The following is a 19,559-nucleotide window of genomic DNA, read 5'->3' as shown; positions in this document are numbered from 1 at the left end:
CCACCACCTCCCTGGGCAGCCTCTGCCAGGCTCTCACCACCCTCCTGGGCAGCAACTTCTTCCTCACAGCCAATCTCAAGCTCCCCGCTTCTCCTTTTGCTCCATCCCCCCCAGTCCTATCCCTCCCTGACACCCTCAGAAGTCCCTCCTCAGCTTCCTTGGATCCCCCTGCAGATCCTGGAAGGCCACAAGAAGGTCTCCTGGGGGCTTTCAGACTCCTTCAGACTGAACAGCCCCAGCTCTCTCAAGTCTATCCCCACAGAAGAGGTGCTCCAGCCCTCTAATCAATCTAATACTAATCTAATCTAATCCTGCCACAGGTTGCCCAGAGATGTGGTGGAGGCCTCACCTCTGGAGGCATTCAAGGTCAGGCTTGATGGGGCCCTGAGCAGCCTGATGTAGCTGGAGATGTCCCTGCTCACTGCAGGAAGGTTGGAGAAGATAACCTTTGAGGGCTCCCTTCCAAGCTGGTGCCATCAGTGAGTCTGTGAGCCTAAACCATGAAAACCTGGCTTCACCAAGGGAAGTCCTCCCTGACCGGCCCAGTGCCCTCTGTCATGGAGTGACTACATCAGGGGATGTCATCCATATGGACTTCTGTAAAGCCTTTGACACAATCCCCCCCACAACATCCTTCTCTTGACATTGGAGAGAGAGGGATTGGATGGGTGGGCTGCTGGGTGGGTCATGGATGGTTGCAGACAGAGGGCAGTGGTCAGTGGCTCAGTCTCCAGACGGAGATGGGTGACAAGTGGTGTCCCTCAGGGGTCCATACTGGGACCAGTGAGAGTTAGTATCCTCATCAATGACACAGGCAGTGGGATCAAGTGCACCCTCAGCAAGTCTGCAGACAACACTGTGTTGGGTCATGCAGTTGTCATGTCAGAGGAGCAGGATCCATCCACAGGGACCTGGAGAGGCTTCGAGAGCTGGGTCTGTGTGAACCTCAGGAGGTTCAACAAAGCCAGGGGTAAGGTCCTGCACACAGACTGGGGCAATCCTCAGCATCAATCCAAGCTAAGGATGATGTGATTCCAGCCCTCCCATCATGGCTGTGACTTCCTCTGGCCCCACTCCAATAGTCCCTGTCTGTGCTGTGCTGAGGGCTCCAGAGCTGGCCCAGCACTGCAGGGGGGGTCTCGGCAGAGCAGAGGGGCAGGATCCCCTCCCTGCTGCCCAGGCTGCTGGAGATGCATCCGGGCAGGGAGCCACAGGGTGCTGGCTCACATCCAGCTTTTCACCCACTGGCATCCCCAAGCCTTTCTGTGCAGGGCTGCTGGACTAGGTGCCAAGGATCCAGGGATCCTCTGTCCCTGGGTACTTTTGAACACAGTTCTGCGTTGCTCTCCCATTCAAGGAGAGCCTTTCCATCGCGCTTCCTGCGGGAGCCAGAACCCTTTCTGTCGGCGCTCTGAGCGGCGCCAGCCTCCCCGGCAGCTCCCGGTGCTGACTTCAAATTAACAGCTGAGGGGAGAGCAACTGCTGTCATTTACCTGGAGCTGAGCAAAGCCTTCCACACTGTCCCACACCACATCCCGGTCCCCACGCTGGTGACACATGGGTGTGATGGGTGACCACCAGATGGATAAGGAACTGGCTTGGTGGCCGCACCCAAAGAGTGGCTGTCCATGGCTCCATGTGCCAGTGGAGGCCAGGGACAAGCAGAGTCCCTCAGGGATCAGTCCTGGGACCAGGCTTGTTCAACATCTCTGTGGGTGCCATGTACAGTGGCACTGAGTGCACCCTCAGCAGGTTTGCTGATGACACCAAGCTGTGTGGTGCAGCAGACAGCTGGAGGGAAGGGATCCATCCAGAGGGACCTGGACAGGCTGCAGAGGTGGGCACAAGCCAACCTCAGGAGGTTCAACAAGAGCAAGGGCAGGGTCCTGCAGCTGGGTGGAGGCAATCCCAGGCACAAATCCAGGCTGGGCAGGGACTGGCTGGAAAGCAGCCCTGAGGAGAGAGACTTGGGGGTGCTGGGGGAGGAGAAGCTCAGCAGGAGCTCTCAGTGTGCACTTGCAGCCCAGAAAGCCAACCAGAGCCTGGGCTGCAGCAGGAGAAGTGTGGCCAGCAGGGCAAGGGAAGTGATTCTCCCCCTCTGCTCAGCTCTGGGGAGACCCCACCTGGAGTCCTGCCTCCAGTTCTGGAGCCCCTATGACAAGAGGGATCTGGAGGTGCTGGAAGGTGTCCAGAGAAGGGCCAGGAGGATGAGCAGAGGGCTGGAGCACCTCTCCTGTGAGGACAGACTGAAGGAGTTGGGGCTGTTCAGTCTGCAGAAGAGAAGGCTCCCAGGTGACCTCATTGTGGCCTTCCAGGATCTGCAGGGGGCTCCAGGAAGGCTGGGGAGGGACTGCTCAGGATCTCAGGCAGTGATAGGACTAGGGGGAATGGAATGGAGCTGGAGGTGGGGAGATTGAGGCTGGAGGTGAGGAGGAAGTTCTTCCCCATGAGAGTGGTGAAGCCCTGGAATGGGTTGTGCAGGGAGGTGGTTGGGGCCCTGTCCCTGGAGGTGTTTAAGGCCAGGCTGGCTGAGGCTGTGGCCAGGCTGATCTAGTGTGGGGTGTCCCTGCCCATGGCAGGGGGCTTGGAACTGGATGATCCTTGTGGTCCCTTCCAACCCTGACTGACATTATGGTACTATGGTACTATGACTCACCATGAGGGCGTGGGGCAGGCAGCCGTTGGTGCGGGGCTGCATGCCCACGGTGCCCAGGGCGGCGCGCACGTAGGCCTCGGGGCTGGGCTTGTCGAAGCTGGGCTGGCGGATCTTGGACAGCTTCGTGGCCACGTAGTAGGGGAGCACGCTCTGTAGGGGGGAAGGGGCAGGTCAGAGCAAGCAGTGCCTGCAAACCCCACTGGCAGAGCCACCCAGGAGCTAGGATCAGGTGTGCAGCAGGCTGATTTCAAGCTCAAACAGGCTGCCTTCCCAGGCCTGACCCCAGATACCAACAGCACTGTAACAGGGCGCTGCTCAGCATCACACAGCTGTCAGGGCTGGAAGGGAGCTCAAGGCTCAGCCAGCCCCAACCCCCCTGCCATGGGCAGGGACACCTCACACCACAGCAGGTTGCTCACAGCCACCTCCAGCCTGGCTGCAAACACCTCCAGGCAGGAGGCTTCCACCACCTCCCTGGGCAGCCTGTGCCAGGCTCTCACCACCCTTGCAGCTCCTCTGCTGCAAGCCACCAGATTTGCTTAGGAAAGTGGTGAAGAACCCAAGGCAGGGCTCTCAGTGCCTCAGTCTGGCATCTGCACAGAGAGAAACACAAAGGCAGGAGGAAGAAAGGAAACACTAGGAGACCTGGAAAGTTGAAACTGTAACTCCACAGGAGGGCTTGGGAGGCAGAGAGGTCAATACCACAGGGAAAGTCCTCAGGGACAGAAGGAAGGATCAAAGGCTTTTATAGGCTTGTTGGTGCCATGGACAGTGGCACTGAGGCACCCTCAGCAGAACTGCTGCTGGCACCAAGCTGGGTGGTGAGCTGCAGGGAAGGATCCATCCAGAGGGACCTGGACAGGCTGCAGAGCTGAGCCCATGACAGCCTCATGAGGTTCAACAAGACCAAGTGAAAGGTCCTGCAGCTGGGTCAGGGCAATCCCAGGCACTGATACAGGCTGAGCAGGGACTGGCTTGAGAACAGCCCTGGAGAAAAGGCCTTGGGGGTGCTGGGGGAGGAGAAGCTCAGCAGGAGCCAGCAGTGAGCACTTGCAGCCAGAGAGCCAACCAGAGCCTGGGCTGCAGCCAGAGAAGTGTGGCCAGCAGGGCCAGGGAGGGGATTCTGCCCCTCTGCTCCACTCTGCTGAGACCACAGCTGCAGCTCTGGGGCCAGTCCTGGAGCCTCTGTGCCAGGAAGGCTCTGGAGGGGCTGGAAGGTGTCCAGAGAAGGGCCAGGAGGAGGAGCAGAGGGCTGGAGCTGCTCTGCTCTGGAGACAGCCTGAGAGAGTTGGGGTTGTGCAGGCTGGAGAGGAGAAGGCTCCCAGGAGACCTTCTGGTGGCCTTCCAGGATCTGCTGGGGGCTACAGGAAAGCTGGGGAGGGACTTTTGAGGGTGTCAGGGAGGGATAGGACTGGGGGGGGGATGGAGCAAAACCAGAAGTGGGGAGATTGAGATTGGCTGTGAGGAAGAAGTTGTTGCCCATGAGGGTGGTGAGAGCCTGGCACAGGTTGCCCAGGGAGGTGGTGGAAGCCTCCTGCCTGGAGGTGTTTGCAGCCAGGCTGGAGGTGGCTGTGAGCAAGCTGCTGTGGTGTGAGGTGTCCCTGCCCATGGCAGGGGGGTTGGGACTGGATGATCCTCGAGGTCCCTTCCTACCCTAACGATTCTGTGCTTCTCTGATAATGATCACAGAATGGTAGGGGGTGGAAGGGACCTCTGAAGATCACCAACTCCAACCCCACTGCCAGAGCAGGATTCACCCAAAGCAGATCTCACAGGAACATGTGCAGGCAGGCCTTCAAAGTCTCCAGAGAGAGAGACACCACCCCCTCTCTGGGCAGCCTGCTCCAGTGCCTTGCCACACTCTAAGTTCCTTCTCCTGTTTAGATGGAACTCCCTATGGGCAAGTTTATGCTGTCTGTTGTTTGGGAGTAAAAATGCTGGAGGGTCTGAGAGCTACCTGGCAGGATGGCAAAGCAAGGGGAAGCAGCATGGGTGTATTGTTGCCTGCTGCCACCAAAGCATGTAAGTGGTGGGGCAAGACAGAGCCAGATCCAAACCCACATCTCCCCCACCCCCAGCTCATGCTGGTGGAGGTGGAAAGGGAAGTACACAGCAGCACACTGGGAAGCAACCCTCCTTCCTCAGCCATGGACTCACTTCATGAGGAGCTGCTGAGGGAGCTGGGGGTGTTTAGTCTGGAGAAAAGGAGGCTGAGGGGAGACCTCCTCACTCTCTACAGCTCCCTGAACAGTGGCTGGAGCCAGGTGGGGGTTGGGCTCTTCTCCCAGCTATCAAACTGAGATGAGAGCATGAGAGGAAACAGCCTCAGGCTGCACCAAGCAAGGTTTAGATTGAACATTAGGAACAATTTCTTCCCTGCAAGGCTTGTCCAGTCATGGAACAGGCTGCTGAGGGCAGGGGGAGTCCCCATCCCTAGAGGGGTTTCAAAGGCCTGTAAGGTGTGGTGCTGAGGGCCATGGCTTAGTGGCAGACTTGGCAGTGTCGGGTGGATGGTTGGACTGAGTGATCTTGAGGATCTGCAGCTGATTTCTGCTTCCCACACAGCAGGGCTCTGCAGGCATTGGCATGCTGAAAGCTCACTGTTTAAATGGTGATCTCAGCTGGAAGTGCACAATGAATGACACTTGTGAAGGTCACAGAGAGGAACTTCAGACAATCCAAGGGGGATCTGAAGGGCTTGAAGGAGATATGTCAGCTAGTCTCCACAGGAAGGGACTTGCAATATTCATTAGTGGTTCAGAGTGGCTTGGGCTGGAAGAGGCTGACAAGGACACAGGCTGCAGGGAAATTAGTGTAATGAATGGAAGCTGTGACAGCTATTGGTCAGCAGGCCCACAGCACCCAGGGGGGAGAGCCACTCTCCACAGCCAGGGGCAAAGAAAAGCAGTGCTGCAGGAATCCAGCACAGCCCTTGCAGCAGGACAGCCTGGGAGCTGTGGGTGCAGAGTGGCAGATGTCACTCTAGCACTTTTGACCTTCACCAAGAAGTGGAGACACTGAGAACTTATTTCCAGCTTTCCATACCCCAAAAGCAGGAAATCCTTCCCATCCTCTGGCATTTCATGCAGTGTTTGCAGCCAAGGCTGGGAATTCCAGACATGTTCTGGAAGGACACTTAAAGAGTGGTGATAGTGAAGTAAAATTCAACCAGCCTGGGGCTTGGTTTGCTTTCATGCTCCATCAGAAATAACTCAGAACATTGGAAGGTAAACAAATGAGAGGAGAGAAAAAAAACCCCAACAAGTTTCATTAGCAGCTGGGCTGAGGCCAATGGGCTGAGGTTTGACAAGGCCAAGTGCCAGGTCCTGCACCTGGCTCACAACAGCCCCATGAGTGCTCCAAGCTTGGGGCAGAGTGGCTGGAAGCTGCCCTGGGGAAAAGGAGCTGGGGGTGCTGGTTGGCAGCTGGCTGAAAATGAGCCAGCAGTGTGCCCAGGTTCAGGTTTGGGCCCCTCACTCAAGAAGGATGTTGAGGTCCTGGAGCAGGTCCAGAGAAGGGCAGCAAAGCTGGGGAAGAGTGGAGCACAGGGCTGGGAAGGAGCAGCTGAGGGAGCTGAGGTTGTACAGTCTGGAGAAGGCTGAGGGGAGACCTCATTGATCTCTGCAGCTCCCTGAAAGGAGGCTGGAGCCAGGTGGGGGTGGTCTCTTCTCCCAAAGAACAAGCAACAGACTAAAAGGAGAAGCCCTCAGCTTGCAGCAGGGGGAACTCAAGGCTGGCCATTAGAAGAAAATTCCTCACTGGAAGGGTTCTCAAACACTGGCACAGGCTCCCCAGGGAGGTGGCTGAATCCCCATCCATCCCTGGGGATGTCTAAAAGACACAGAGGTGAGACACAGAGAACCAGAGCATGGTTGGGCTGAGGATCTGAAAGGTCTCTTCCAACTGGAGGGATTCTCATGTGGCACCTCAATGTTCACTCCAATGAACTCAGACCATTACACACAAGGGGTCTTTGAGACTTGTGCTGGTCGCTGCTGCTGTGCTTACCCGGGCAGGTGACTGCCCAGTGCTGCTGTCCTCCTCTTCTGAGCAGCCACCTATGGAACCTCTGTACAAACACTCTCCAAGAGTGCACTCCAGCAGGTGAAGTTGTGTAAACACCTACTCCACAGAGCTGCACACAAGCTCTGTGGAGCAATTTCTCCTGGAAGGTTCAACCACTGCCTCCTCACCCCCCCAGAAGAGCCCAACCCCCCAACTCCCACCCCACCAAGCTGTGTTCTCTGTTGCACTGGTCACAAGCAGCGAAAGCAAGCTGCTGGTGGGATCAGAGGAAATCCTTACCTTGAGCTTCAGCTTTGGTTACCAGGACAGCCCTGTTGCTGTGGTAACCAGGCACACAGCAGCTCTACTCACCTGCACAAAGATGCCCTTGCTCTTGTATTCTGCATGCAGGCCTCGGGAGAAGTAATCCACAAAAGCCTGGAGGGAAGAGAAGAGAGGAAAGTGCAGTGTGCAGCTCTGGGGAGGGCATCTGAAGTGAGCTCCAGAGCAGTATGAAAAACCTTCACAAGCAGCTTTGCAGCCCTCCCCCGTGTTCACATGGAACCTCCTGGGCTCCACTTTGTGCCACAGGGGAGGGAAAAGCAACCTGCAGCCTCCAAATAAGTTTTGGCTCGTGAGGAACTTCTGTCAAGACAAGTTGGGTTTTCAACCTCCCCCATGCTCAAGGTCCTTAACAACCTTTCAACTTGAAGCAGACTGAAGAATGCTCTCCAAGTCTCCAAGCCTCTAAATTCTAAGCTCTAAATAAGCAGAGAAGAGGATAAAGAAAATGTCTTCTCCTTGGATAGCAAACAAGGAGCTCAGATACTAAAGACATGGGGAGGGGAGTAACCATAGCATGGGTTGGAAGGGACCTCCAAAGCTCACCCAGTCCAAGCCCCCAGCAGGGACATCCCCAGCTAGAGCAGACTGCCCAGGGCCCTGTCCAGCCTCACCTCGAGTATCTCCAGGGAAGGAGCCTCAACCACCTCCCTGGGCAGCCTGTGCCAGTGTTCCACCACCTTCCTGGGGCAGAACTTGTTCCTCACATCCAATCTCAATCTGCTCTAATCTCAAACCATTGTCCCTGCTCCTGTCCCTGCAGGCCTTTCCAAACAGTCTCTCTGCAGCCTTCCTGTAGCCCCCGTCAGGTCCTGGCAGGCTGCTCTTAGGTCTCCCCAGAGCCTTCTCCTCTCCAGGCTGAACACCCCCAGCTCCCTCAGCCTGTCCTCCTAGCAGAGCTGCTCAGAGCTGCTGCTCATCTTTGTGTCCCTCCTCTGGAGCCTCTCCATCAGCTCCAGGTCCTTCCTGTGCTGAGGGCTCCAGCCCTGCACACAGCCCTGCAGGTGAGGTCTCCCCAGAGCAGAGCAGAGGGGCAGGATCCCCTCCCTCCATCTCTGGCCATGCTGCTTTGGACACAGCCCAGGCTGCCCTTGGCCTTCTGAGCTGCAAGTGCTCACTGCTGGCTCCTGTTGAGCTTCTCCTCCCCCAGCACCCCCAAGGCCTTTCCTTCAGGGCTGCTCTCAAGCCAGTCCCTGCTGAATTCAGGGGGACAACACCAAGCTGTCTGCTGAGGTCTCTCTGGAAGCAGAGTGTGAAGTCACAGGATTGCTTAGCCTTGTGTCCAGCCCTTAGCCCAGCACTGCCAGCTCACCACTGAGCCACGGCCCTCAGCACCACATCTGCACAGCTCTGAAACCCCTCCAGGGATGGGGACTCCACCACTGCCCTGGGCAGCCTGCCCCAGGGCTTGACAACCCTTTTTGGGAAGAAGTTGTTCCTCATGTCCAACCTGAACCTCCCCTGGTGAACAGGAGGCTGCTTCCTCTGGTCCTGTCACTTGTCCCTTGGGAGGAGAGAGCAGCCCCCACCTGCCTCCAGCCTCCTCTCAGGGAGCTGCACAGAGCCAGCCTGTCTGTCCTATTTCACTTGTCACAGGTGGATTGGTAAAGCTGTCAAAACCCAGGACTGTGGTTCCTCCAAGGGTCTTATTTCACAGGGAATTCTCCAGGGGAAGCTTAAAGAGTTGGACTGAGTCTGTTCCTGGTAATTAGCCAAAGCCATTGACCTAGGCCTGAAGGATGCTGTGCTTTAAAGCTTCTCCACATAGATGAGGAGAGGGGGGGAAAAAATGCCCAAGCCCAGAAATTGCAGCTGCAGTCTTTCTACAGCTCCATTAGGAGAGTCACTTTCATGCTTGCTAACCTTCCTGTGGCAGCAGATGAGAGTGCTGAGAACAGCCAGGTTATTTTTACCTGGAACTGAGTTTTCTAGAGGGAGAGGAAGAAATATTTGAGGTTCTCACTAAAACAGTGTTCAGCACTGGTTAGGCCACACCTGGAGTCCTGTGTCCAGTTCTGGGCCCCTCAGTTTAGGAAAGAGGTTGAGCTGCTGGAAGGTGCCCAGAGAAGGGCAACAAAGCTGGGGAGGGGTCTGGAGCACTCTACTCTACTCTACTCTACTCTACTCTACTCTACTCTACTCTACTCTACTCTACTCTACTCTACTCTACTCTACTCTACTCTACCCTACCTACCCTACCCTATCCTATCCTATCCTATCAAGCTCACTGCAAGCACAGCAGCTGACCAGTTGGGTTATGGTAGCAGCAGGGTCTGTTCAGCAGATGAAGGGAAGGTGGCTGTGTGGCAGTGACAAGGCCACAGAGCCCTATCCATTCTCCCACCAGAAATTAAACAATCCCAGCATGGGAGGGGTTGGAAGGGACCTCTGGAGCTCACCCAGTCCAACCCTCTGCCAAAGCAGGGCACCCACAGCAGCTTGCCCAGGAGCACAATGGCTAGGGGTTGTTGGAAGCTCTCCAGATGAGGAGACTCCACAACCCCTCTGGGCAGCCTGCTCCTGGGCTCAGCATCTTCAAAGCCTGTTTTTTTGACTCTCTCCAATAGTTCCTTGTCTCTCTTGAGCAGGAAAGTGCAGAACTGGACCAGGACTCCAGGTGTGGCTTCACTAGGGCAGAGCAGAGGGGGCAGAAAACCTCCCTTGACCAGGCTCTCCTGAATGCCAGGAGACCACTGGGCTTTTGGTCCACAAGGGTACAGTGCTGGCTCATGGTGAACTCATCCACCAGCACTCCCAGGTCCTTCTCCACAGAGCTGCTTCCCAGCAGGTCCCCCCTCACCTGTACTGCTGCAGAGGGTGGCTCCTCCCCAGGGGCAGGACTCTACACTTGCCCTTGTTGAACTTCCTGAGGTTCCCTCCAGCCTTCTCCCCAGCCTGGCCAGGCCTGGCTGAATGGCTGCACAGCCTGATGGGGTGTCTGCCACTGCTCCCAGTTTGGTACCACCAGCAAACTGGCTGAGGGTCCACTCTGTCCCCTCACCCAGGTCACTGACAGAGATGTCAGATAAGACTGGACCCAGTCCTAGACCCCTGCTAAACTCAAAGCAACTCATGAAGAAGGAGGACAAATGTTTGCTGCCAGCGAGCACTAGAAACATCCTGCTTCAATAAATCCATGTAGATACAATACTGAAGATCCACATCTTCAGCAAGATGAGGGAAAAGAAGGCTGCAGAGTCAGGAAAAGGAAGTGTGTTGACCTCACTGTCCTTCCTCAGCCCCACAGTAAGCTTGCCTGGAACACCACCACGCTCTCCCAGGCCCACGTAGAAGGCCCCACACAGAATCGTTGCTCCCATGGCAGTCAGACCTTGCACTGACTTTGCTCCTGATCTTCCAACTTCCACTGCTGGAAAACTTTTCAAGCTGGAAGCTGGACTACTTTTAGTTCATGAAAGTGCCACTAGATGGACACCACAACACTTCTTCCTGCAGGGCTGGCTTAAGTGTGCCCCTCGACTACGGCGTGGAGAGCACCACCACTTACCTTGGTTGCAGAGTAGAGAGTCAGCAGTGGAGTTGGATACATCCCAGCAGCTGAGGCAATGTTCAGAATGACCCCTTTGGATCTGAAAGGCAATGGAGACAACATCAAACACAGGAAACACCTTGCCTGGTCCAGGAGATTACTGCAAGCCTCAAGGGAGAAAACCCAGCTGCCTGTGAGAACAGACTTGCAGGTGCGGGGCTGAGGGAGGTGGGTGAGTGGTGGACTCGGTGGTGTTGGGTTGAAGGGTGGACTTGATCTTAAAGGCATCTTCCAGCCTAAAGCCTGCTCTGATCTACAGAACCAGAGCTATAATTGAGAGGGGGGTGGAAAGCAGGAGGAGTTTGAACAGCTTCAAGCCAGTTAGGGGGAGCAGACTGTCAGAAGGTGCTAGCAGAGAGCCCAGCACAGGGCAAGATTAATTCCTGCTGCTGCCTCCAGCCTGTAGCAAACCCAAGGCAGCTGAGCTGCACAGAGCCAGCCTGTGCTGTGCCTGGTGCAGAGCCAGGGGTAGGCATCACACAGCTCACCTCCTGCAGCTCCACACCTGAGTGCCTCCTGATGTTTGCTCATCTGCCTCCACCCTAAGCTTCTGCTGCCACCATGATGTAAGTAAGCAGCTTAAATCCAAAGGCCTTCAGTGATCAATTCAGCCCTAAATTCATGGCACTCTTGGAAAATGGTGAGAAAAGCTTCAAGCCCAGCACAGCTCCTGCTCTGACACAAGTGTGAATGAAATGTGTGACTGCCTCAGCTCTAGAAGTGAGATGACAGGGATTGTTTCAGCTGAAAAAGGCCTCCAAGATCAAGGCCAAGCTCAACCCACCACCACCACAGCCATGAAACCACGTCCCAGAGAGCCATGGCCACACATTTCCTCACCACCTCTAAGGATGGTGCCTCCACCACCTCCCTGGGCTGCCTGTGCCAAGGGGCTGTTGTGACAGAGAAGAATCATTTCAGCCACTGAGGATTTCTAACACTTCTGCCAGAGGTATTTGTGTTGGTCAGGACTGGTGACAGGTGCTGAAATAAAGCAGTAATGGAGATTAAACTACGTATTAAGGTGAAAACGAGAGCACAAGTTGAGGCTGAGACTGCCACACCAGCAGACACTGGGGGCTGAAGCCTTTCCCATCAAGGCCAGGGGTGCTTCTGAGCTGAGCTGAGCTGCTGAGCTCCAGTGAGGGCCTGCATTGCAATGAGCACTCAAGCAGCTTTTAGGAGACTACCAGACTGGAGAGCACTGTAAGGCACTTTGTAACCAGGTCAGACTGCTGTGTGAAATGACTGAAGAACCCCAGCATGGAGAAGCTGGAAGGGACCTCTGGAGATCATCCAGTCCAAGCCCCTGCTAGAGCAGGGCACCCCCAGCAGCCTGCCCAGGAGCACAATGGCCAGTGGGGGTTGGAAGCTCTCCACACAAGGAGACTCCACAACCTCTCTGGGCAGCCTGCTCCAGGCCTCCAGCACCCTCACAACAAAGAAGTTTCTCCTCCTGTTCAGATGGAACCTCCTGGGATCCTGTTTATGCCCACTGCCTCTTGTCCAGTCCCTGGGCACCAGTGGAAAGAGCCTGGCTCCATCCTCTTGCCTGCCACCATTTAGCCCTTGCTGAGCACTGGGAAGATGCCTTCTCAGGCTGCTCCTCTCCAGGGCCCTCAGCCTTCCCTCCTCACAGCGATGCTGCAGTCCCCTGAGCACCTCTGCAGCCTCCAGTGGACTCTCTCCAGCTGCTCCCTGTCTCTCTTGAACCTGGGGAGCCCAGAACTGAGCACAAGACTTCAGATGTGAATGGAGTGTGGAATGGCATCCAGAATGCCAGCTGCCTGATTCAGTGTCAACAAAGGCAGCACTGGACACTAGAGGATCGATCACACACCTTGCAGGGCTCTATACCAGCTACTGGCTCCCTAGGAAACCTGACCTATGTCCATGAGGAATTCCCCCTGGTGCAGCAGCCAAAGGAGAGGTGGTGGGAAAGGCAAGGGCAGACTCCTCACCACTGAGATCTGGTGCTGCAGTCTGGAAAACACTTTTATCCCTCCCTGCAGAGGAGAGAAATTATCAGAAAGTGAGGGTTTATGAGAAGGGAAAAGACACAAGAGCCTGGGCACATACTACCTGAGAGCTTCCTTAAGAGCAGTCCTGAGAAGAATCTACAGAGCAATGAATGACAACAACCAGGACCTTGCTTTATCCTCTCAGAACACACAAGAAAGAGGGAATTTATCTGTAGGGAAAACTGGTCAAAGAGGGTGCTTGTCCCACCACAAAACTCCACTGAGGGCAGAAGCATGAAACCAAGGAGCAACATTTGGGTGGACACACAGGAGCTCCAACACTTAGGAAGCAAACTGGGCTTCAGAAGGGTGGGTGGCTGTGAAGCACAGCCCTCCTGATGGCCAGCTGGCCTAGCATTATCACAGTCTCACCAAGGTTGGAAGAGGCCTCAAAGATCATCGAGTCCAACCTGGCACCACAGACCTCATGACCAGACCATGGCACCAAGTGCCACATCCAATCCCCTCTTGAACACCTCCAGGGATGGGGACTCCACCACCTCCCTGGGCAGCACATCCCAAGGGCTAACAACTCTCTCTGGGAAGAACTTTCTCCTCACCTCCAGCCTAAACTTCCCCTGACACAGCTCGAGGCTGTGTCCTCTTGTTCTGGTGCTGGCTGCCTGGGAGAAGAGACCACCCCCCACCTGGCTACAACCTCCCTTCAGGGAGTTGGAGAGAGCAATGAGGTCTCCCCTGAGCCTCCTCTTCTCCAGGCTAAGCAACCCCAGCTCCCTCAGCCTCTCCTCACAGGGCTGTGCTCCAGACCCCTCCCCAGCTTTCTTGCCCTTCTCTGGACACCTTCCAGCAGCTCAACCCCTTCCCTAACCTGAGGGGCCCAGAACTGGACACAGGACTCCAGGTGTGGCCTGAGCAGTGCTGAGCACAGGGCAGAATGACCTCAGAAGGATTAGTGACCATCAGCTAGGTGCATCTAAGGGGAGAGCTCATGGTTCTCTGCAACTCCCTGAAAGGAGGCTAGAGACAGCTGAGGGTTGGGCTGCTCTCCCTGGAATCAGGGGACAGAACAAGAGGAATTGGCCTGAAATTGTGCCAGGGGAGGTTGGAGGTTAGGCTGGAGATTAGGCAATTCCTAAATGTCTTTGCTGCAAGAGTGGTCAGGGATTGGCAGAGGCTGCCCAGGGAGGTGGTGGAGTCCCCATCCCTGCAGGGGTTCAGGAAACCTGTAGCCATGGTGGGGTTAGCTGATGGTTGGACTGGATGAGCTTAGACCTTCTTGGGGACAAAAAATTAGCTCCTTGCAGAAGCTCCACACCTTGCTCTCTTTGAAGCAGTCAGAGCTACTGCAGGGTTGGAGGGTTGAGTTCTTCCTTCAGAAAGAAAATAGTCCCACTCTTAAAAGCTCTTGTCTTCACATCACAGGATGGCTTTGGTTGGGAGGGACCTCAGGGAGCATCTGTTCCAACCTCCCTGCCATGGGCAGGAACACCTCTCTCTCAGCTAGACTTGGTTACTCAAGGCCTCATTCAACCTGGCCTTGAACACCTCCAGGGAAAGGCCATCCCCAGCCTCCCTGGGCAGCCTGTGCCAGAGCCTCACTGCTCTCCTACTGAAAAACTTCTTCCTAGGATCCAGTCCAACCCTACTCTCCCTCAGCTTCAGACCCATCCCCTTTGCCCTGTCTCTAAACAGTCCCTCTCCAGCCTTCCTATAGTTTCCCTTCAGGCACTGGGAGGCAGCTATGAGGTCGCCCTGGAGTCTTGTCCAGGCTGAACAACCCCAGCTCCCTCAGCCTGGCCTCATAGACAAGGTGGCTCCAGCCCTTTGGTCACCTCCAGGTAAAAGGGAAAAGCTTAGTAACTCCATCTCCAATTGTCCTTCTTGGAGGAACCACAAAGGCACATTTCTGGGGAGGGAGCTGAGGAATGACCCCAGCATCAGTGCAGCAGAAAGACATTTGGGCTCCATCTAACTCAACTGTGCAGTTAACAGGGGAAGAAAGAAAACAGAGCAAAACACCAAGTTGGTTAAGTTGAAGAGAGCCAGGCCAACACCCTCACACCTCCCCATCATTCTACCTTAAGTGGTCCAGAGCTGGAGGAGGCTATATTTAGCCATCTCCCTGTTGCTGTGGCAACCAGAGCCTGCTCCAGTTGCACACCAAGGAGAAAGAGGGAGCTTCCTCTCTGCTGCCATTATGCACTTGCTACTTCCCTGGCCATAAACACCAGGGTTTGGTATTTGTCTGAAAGCCATCAACACATTTGGGTGGTTGTTGCTCCCCAAGACCATGGAGCCTGAGGTTTTCTCCTTTGGGTGAGTCTCCCATCTCAGCCAGACAGCAGCAGGCTGGAAACAGAAAGGAACTGCTGATGGAAGTGGCACAGGAAGCTGCAGATGATGAATTGTCACTTGAAGTGCTCAGAGCAGAGCAGAGGAGCCCTGGCAGAGCATCTAAACAGCATTCCAAGAGGTGGCATTCAGCTGAGGCTGCCATGTTTGTGACAAATGAAAACTAACAGGCACAGCAAGATGCAGGGGAGGCTTCTCCTCACAGACCTGGATGCAAAACACACAGAGTCTGCTCTCCTTCTGTGTGTCTTGTAGCCTATCATCACCAAACCAGCATTCCAAGAAGGACTACAGAGAGCTGCAGAACACTACAGCATGTCCCCAGGTGACCAAGAAGGCAAACAACATCCTGGCTTGGATCAGGACTAGTGTGGCCAGCAAGACAGGACAGTGATTGTCCCCTTGTGCTCTGCACCCTGAGGCCATATCCCAAAGACTGGGCTCAGTCTGGGGCCTCTCACTCCAAGAAGGACATTGAGAAGCTGGAGCAGGACCAGAGAAGGGCAACAAAGCTGGGGAAGGGTCTGAGGAACAGGGCTGGGGAGGAGCAGCTGAGGGAGCTGGGGGTGTTCAGCCTGGAGAAGAGGAAGCTGAGAGACCTCATAGCTCTTTATAGCTCCCTGAGAGGAGGTTGGAGCCAGGTGGGTTTTGGTCTCTTCTCCCTAGTAACAAGTGATAGGACAAGAGGAAATGACCTCAAGTTGCACCAGGGGAGGTTTAGATTGGATATGAGCAAACATTTCTTCACTGACTGAGTGGTCAAGTCCTGGCCCAGGCTGCCCAGGGCAGTGGCAGAGTCCCCATCCCTGGAAGTGTTAGAGAAGAACATGCAGAAGTGGTGCTGAGGGACATGACCTTGGCAGTGTTGGGTTAATGGTTGGCCACAATGGCCTTAAAGGTCTCTTCCTACTTAAATAATGCTGTGGTTTAGAGGTGGACTTGACAGTGTTATGCTGACAGTTGGCTTCAATCATCTTGGAGATCTTTTCCAGCCTTGTTAGTTCTATGATCCATCTCCTCAACACTCCTTGAGCACAGAGGAGCAATGATGGCATTCCCAGGCCACTTTAATTCTTAGAGCCTGGAGCCCTTTTTCCCAACCTAGTCCCCAAGGGAGACATTTGTAAGTTGGCCCCAAGAACAATTGCTGACTACAGCAACCATTCATCCATGCCCCTGGACCTGGGGGTGCTGCTTGACAGCAGCTGAACAGGAGCCAGCAGTGTGCCCAGGGGGCCAAGAGGGCCAGTGGCATCCTGGCCTGCATCAGGAACAGTGTGGCCAGCAGGAGCAGGGAGGTCATTCTGCCCCTGGACACTGCACTGGTTAGGCCACACCTTGAGTCCTGTGTCCAGTGCTGGGCCCCTCAGTTTAGGAAGGAGGTTGAGCTGCTGGAAAGTGTCCAGAGAAGGGCAAGAAAGCTGAGGAGGGGTCTGGAGCACAGCCCTGTGAGGAGAGGCTGAGGGAGCTGGGGTTGCTTAGCCTGGAGAAGAGGAGGCTCAGGGGAGACCTTCTTGCTCTCTCCAACTCCCTGAAGGGAGGTTGTAGCCAGGTGGGGGTTGGTCTCTCCTCCCAGGCAGCCAGCACCAGAACAAGAGGACACAGTCTCAAGCTGTGCCAGGGGAGGTTCAGGCTGGAGGTGAGGAGGAAGTTCTTCCCAGACAGAGAGATTGGCCCTTGGGATGTGCTGCCCAGGGAGGTGGTGGAGTCCCCATCCCTGGAGGTGTTTAGGAAGAGCCTGGCTGAGGCACTTGGTGCCATGGTTGAGTTGATCAGATGGTGCTGGGTGAGAGGTTGGACTCAATGATCTCACAGGTCTTTTCCAGCCTGGTTAACTCTGTGTTCTGCTGAACACCCATGTCCTACTGTGGTTACAGGCTCTTAGCAGTGTTGATGTGCAGGAGGTAGCAGCTGCTGGCCCTGCAAACCCAACTGCAATGGAAGCCATTTCCCTAGGCCAGAAAGCAAGGTCCCTGTGCAAATGGAGAGGCCACACAGAGTGGCTCCTCAGGCACAGCAAGAGGTTCAACATCTGTCCTGGCTTTATGCTTTTTTAACCATGAGTAATCTTTTCTTTCCAAGCTGCTTCTTGAGCATCTGTCCTGGAGAGGATTTTGGACACAGAAGCAGCTGAGGTGAGAGGTTGTCAGAGCTTCAGGGTTGCAGACATGGATAACAACTTCCAAGTCCTGGAAACCAGCATGGCTCTGGGTCCTGTTGACATCTGTAGAGGGTTTCACCAAAAGCAGGTTCCTTTGTCTATCAACAGCAGGATGTCAGAAAGGAGCAGCTTCTGACTTACAAACCATGAGTAGCTACCACCACTGCACTACAATCCTCTGCTCCAGTTTTACTGAGGAATACCCCACCGCCACCACACAGCTCTGGCCTCACTCACCTTTCCTCAATCAGGTTTCCTTAGATGAAAAAAGCTCATTCTTATCTCCTGGTTGCGCTGCTCCCCACCACCCTCATCTGCCAGACACTGACTCCCACACTGCTCACTGGCTCTGACAGGTTGGACTCACAAAGAAACCTTGTTTGAAGTGGGAAACATTTCCTCTGCACAGAAGCACAGAATAGGAGAGGGTTGGAAGGGACCTCTGGCGATCATCCAGTCCAAGGGCCCTGCAGAAGCAGCTTGCCCAGGAGCACAATGGCCAGGGGTGGGTGGAAGCTCTCCACACCAGGAGACTCCACAGCCTCTCTGGGCAGCCTTCTCCAGGCCTCCAGCACCCTCACAACAAAGAAGTTTCTGCTCCTGTTCAGATGGGTTCCAGTTTGAACCCATTGCCCCTTGTCCTGTTGCTGGGCACCACTGACAGGAGTCTGGTCCCATCCTCATGCTGAGTACTGATCAGCTCCCCTCTGGGGCTGCTCTGCTCCAGGCTCAACAGCCCCAGGGCTCTCAGCTTTTCCTCTGCAGCGATGCTGCAGTCCCCTGGGCACCTCTGCAGCCTCCAGTGGACTCTCTCCAGCAGCTCCCTGTCTCTCTTGAACCTGGGGAGCCCAGAACTGAGCACAAGACTGCAGATGTGAATGGAGTATGGAATGGCATCCAGAGTGCCAGATCAAAACTCAGTGTCAAAGCAGCCAGCAGTGGACACTAGAGAGTTAATCACACACCTTGCAGGGCTCTAAACCAGCTACTGGCTCCCTGGAAAACCTGACCTTCAACCTGAGACCACCCAAAGTGGTCCCAAAGTGCCATGTTCTATACAGCATTTCATGCAGAGCACTGGGGTCTGCTCCACAATAGGAGATGGACAGAGGTCTGGGAGAGTCAAGACAGGAGGAGGCCACAAAAGAGCTGGAGAATATCCAGAGAAAGGCAAGGGCTGTGAAGGGTCAGGAGCACAAGTCCTGTGCACAGCAGCTGAGGGAGCTGGGGCTGTTCAGTCTGGGGAAAAGGAGGTTGAGGGGAGACCTTCTGGCTCTCTGCAGCTCCCTGAAGGGAGGCTGGGGTGAGGAGGGGGCAGCCCCTTCTCCCTGGTGCCAATCAACAGGACTGAGGAAAGAGAAGCAAGCTGCACCAGGGCAGGTTTAGGCTGAACATTAGGAGATATTTCTTCCCTGAAAGGGTTCTCAAACTCTGGAATGGCCACACTGGTGGAGTCACCATCCCTGGGGGTGTTTACACAGCCTGTGGCCTTGGTGCCTGGGGACATGGAACTCTCCTGTGAAGAGAGACTGAGACACCTGAGGCTGTTTAGTCTGGAGAAGGCTGAGAGGGGATTCTATTAATGGCTATAAATATCTGAGGAGTGGGTGTCAGGATGAAGGTGCCAGTCTGTTTGTGGTGGTGCCAAGGAAGAATAGCTATAAACTGAAGCACAGAAGTTCTACCTCAACAAGAGGAGAGGCCTCTTCACTGTGAGGCTGCTGGAGCCCTGGAGCAGGCTGCCCAGAGAGGTTGTGGAGACTCCTGCTCTGAAGGCTTTCAAGCCTCACCTGGACATGTTCCTGTGTGTCCTGTGCTAGGTGACCCTGCTTTGCTTGATTTCTTGATTTCAAGAGGTCCCTTCCAACCCCTAACATTCTAGGATTCTATGGTGTAGTGATGACCTTGCAGTGCTGGGTCAAAGGCTGGACTAGATGATCTTGAAGGTCTCTTCCAACCAAAGATCACAGGATGTTAAGGGCTGGAAGGGACCTCCAGAGATGGAGACTCCACAACCTCCCTGGGCAGCCTGTTCCAGTGCTCTGTGAGCCTCACAGGGCAGAAGTTCCTCCTCATGTTGAGCTGGAACCTCCTGTGCTGCAGTTTATATCCATTGCCCCTTGTCCTGTCACAGGGTATCCTAGTGTCAGTCAGGGTTGGAAGGGACCACAAGGATCATCCAGTTCCAACCCCCCCTGCCATGGGCAGGGACACCCCACACTAGATCAGCCTGGCCAGAGCCTCAGCCAGCCTGGCCTTAAACACCTCCAGGGACAGGGCCCCAACCACCTCCCTGCACAACCCATTCCAGGGCTTCACCACTCTCATGGGGAAGAACTTCCTCCTCACCTCCAGCCTCAATCTCCCCACCTCCAGCTTCATTCCATTCCCCCTAGTCCTATCACTACCTGAGATCCTGAGCAGTCCCTCCCCAGCCTTCTTCGAGCCCTCTTCAGATCCTGGAAGGCCACAATGAGGTCACCTGGCAGCCTTCTCTTCTCCAGACTGAAC

General features: G+C 55.2%; 1 protein-coding gene across 1 annotated transcript in view; it reads right to left on the bottom strand.

Annotated features, from left to right (window-relative positions):
• Window positions 1-19,559, bottom strand: part of HSD17B12 (hydroxysteroid 17-beta dehydrogenase 12) — a 113,425-nt gene that overhangs the window by 1,919 nt on the left and 91,947 nt on the right. The window contains exons 8-10 of the mRNA XM_068166848.1: window positions 10,512-10,593; window positions 7,034-7,099; window positions 2,657-2,806 (exon numbers count right to left, since the gene is read on the bottom strand). Coding sequence (XP_068022949.1) covers window positions 2,657-2,806; window positions 7,034-7,099; window positions 10,512-10,593 — 298 coding nt within the window. The remainder of the gene's footprint in view (window positions 1-2,656; window positions 2,807-7,033; window positions 7,100-10,511; window positions 10,594-19,559) is intronic.

The sequence above is a fragment of the Melanerpes formicivorus genome, unplaced genomic scaffold (genome assembly GCF_026170545.1).
Source record: "Melanerpes formicivorus ecotype bairdi unplaced genomic scaffold, bMelFor1.0.p_v2 SCAF_108, whole genome shotgun sequence".
NCBI classification, from domain to species: domain Eukaryota; kingdom Metazoa; phylum Chordata; class Aves; order Piciformes; family Picidae; genus Melanerpes; species Melanerpes formicivorus.
This window is presented reverse-complemented; position numbering and strand designations above follow the sequence as displayed.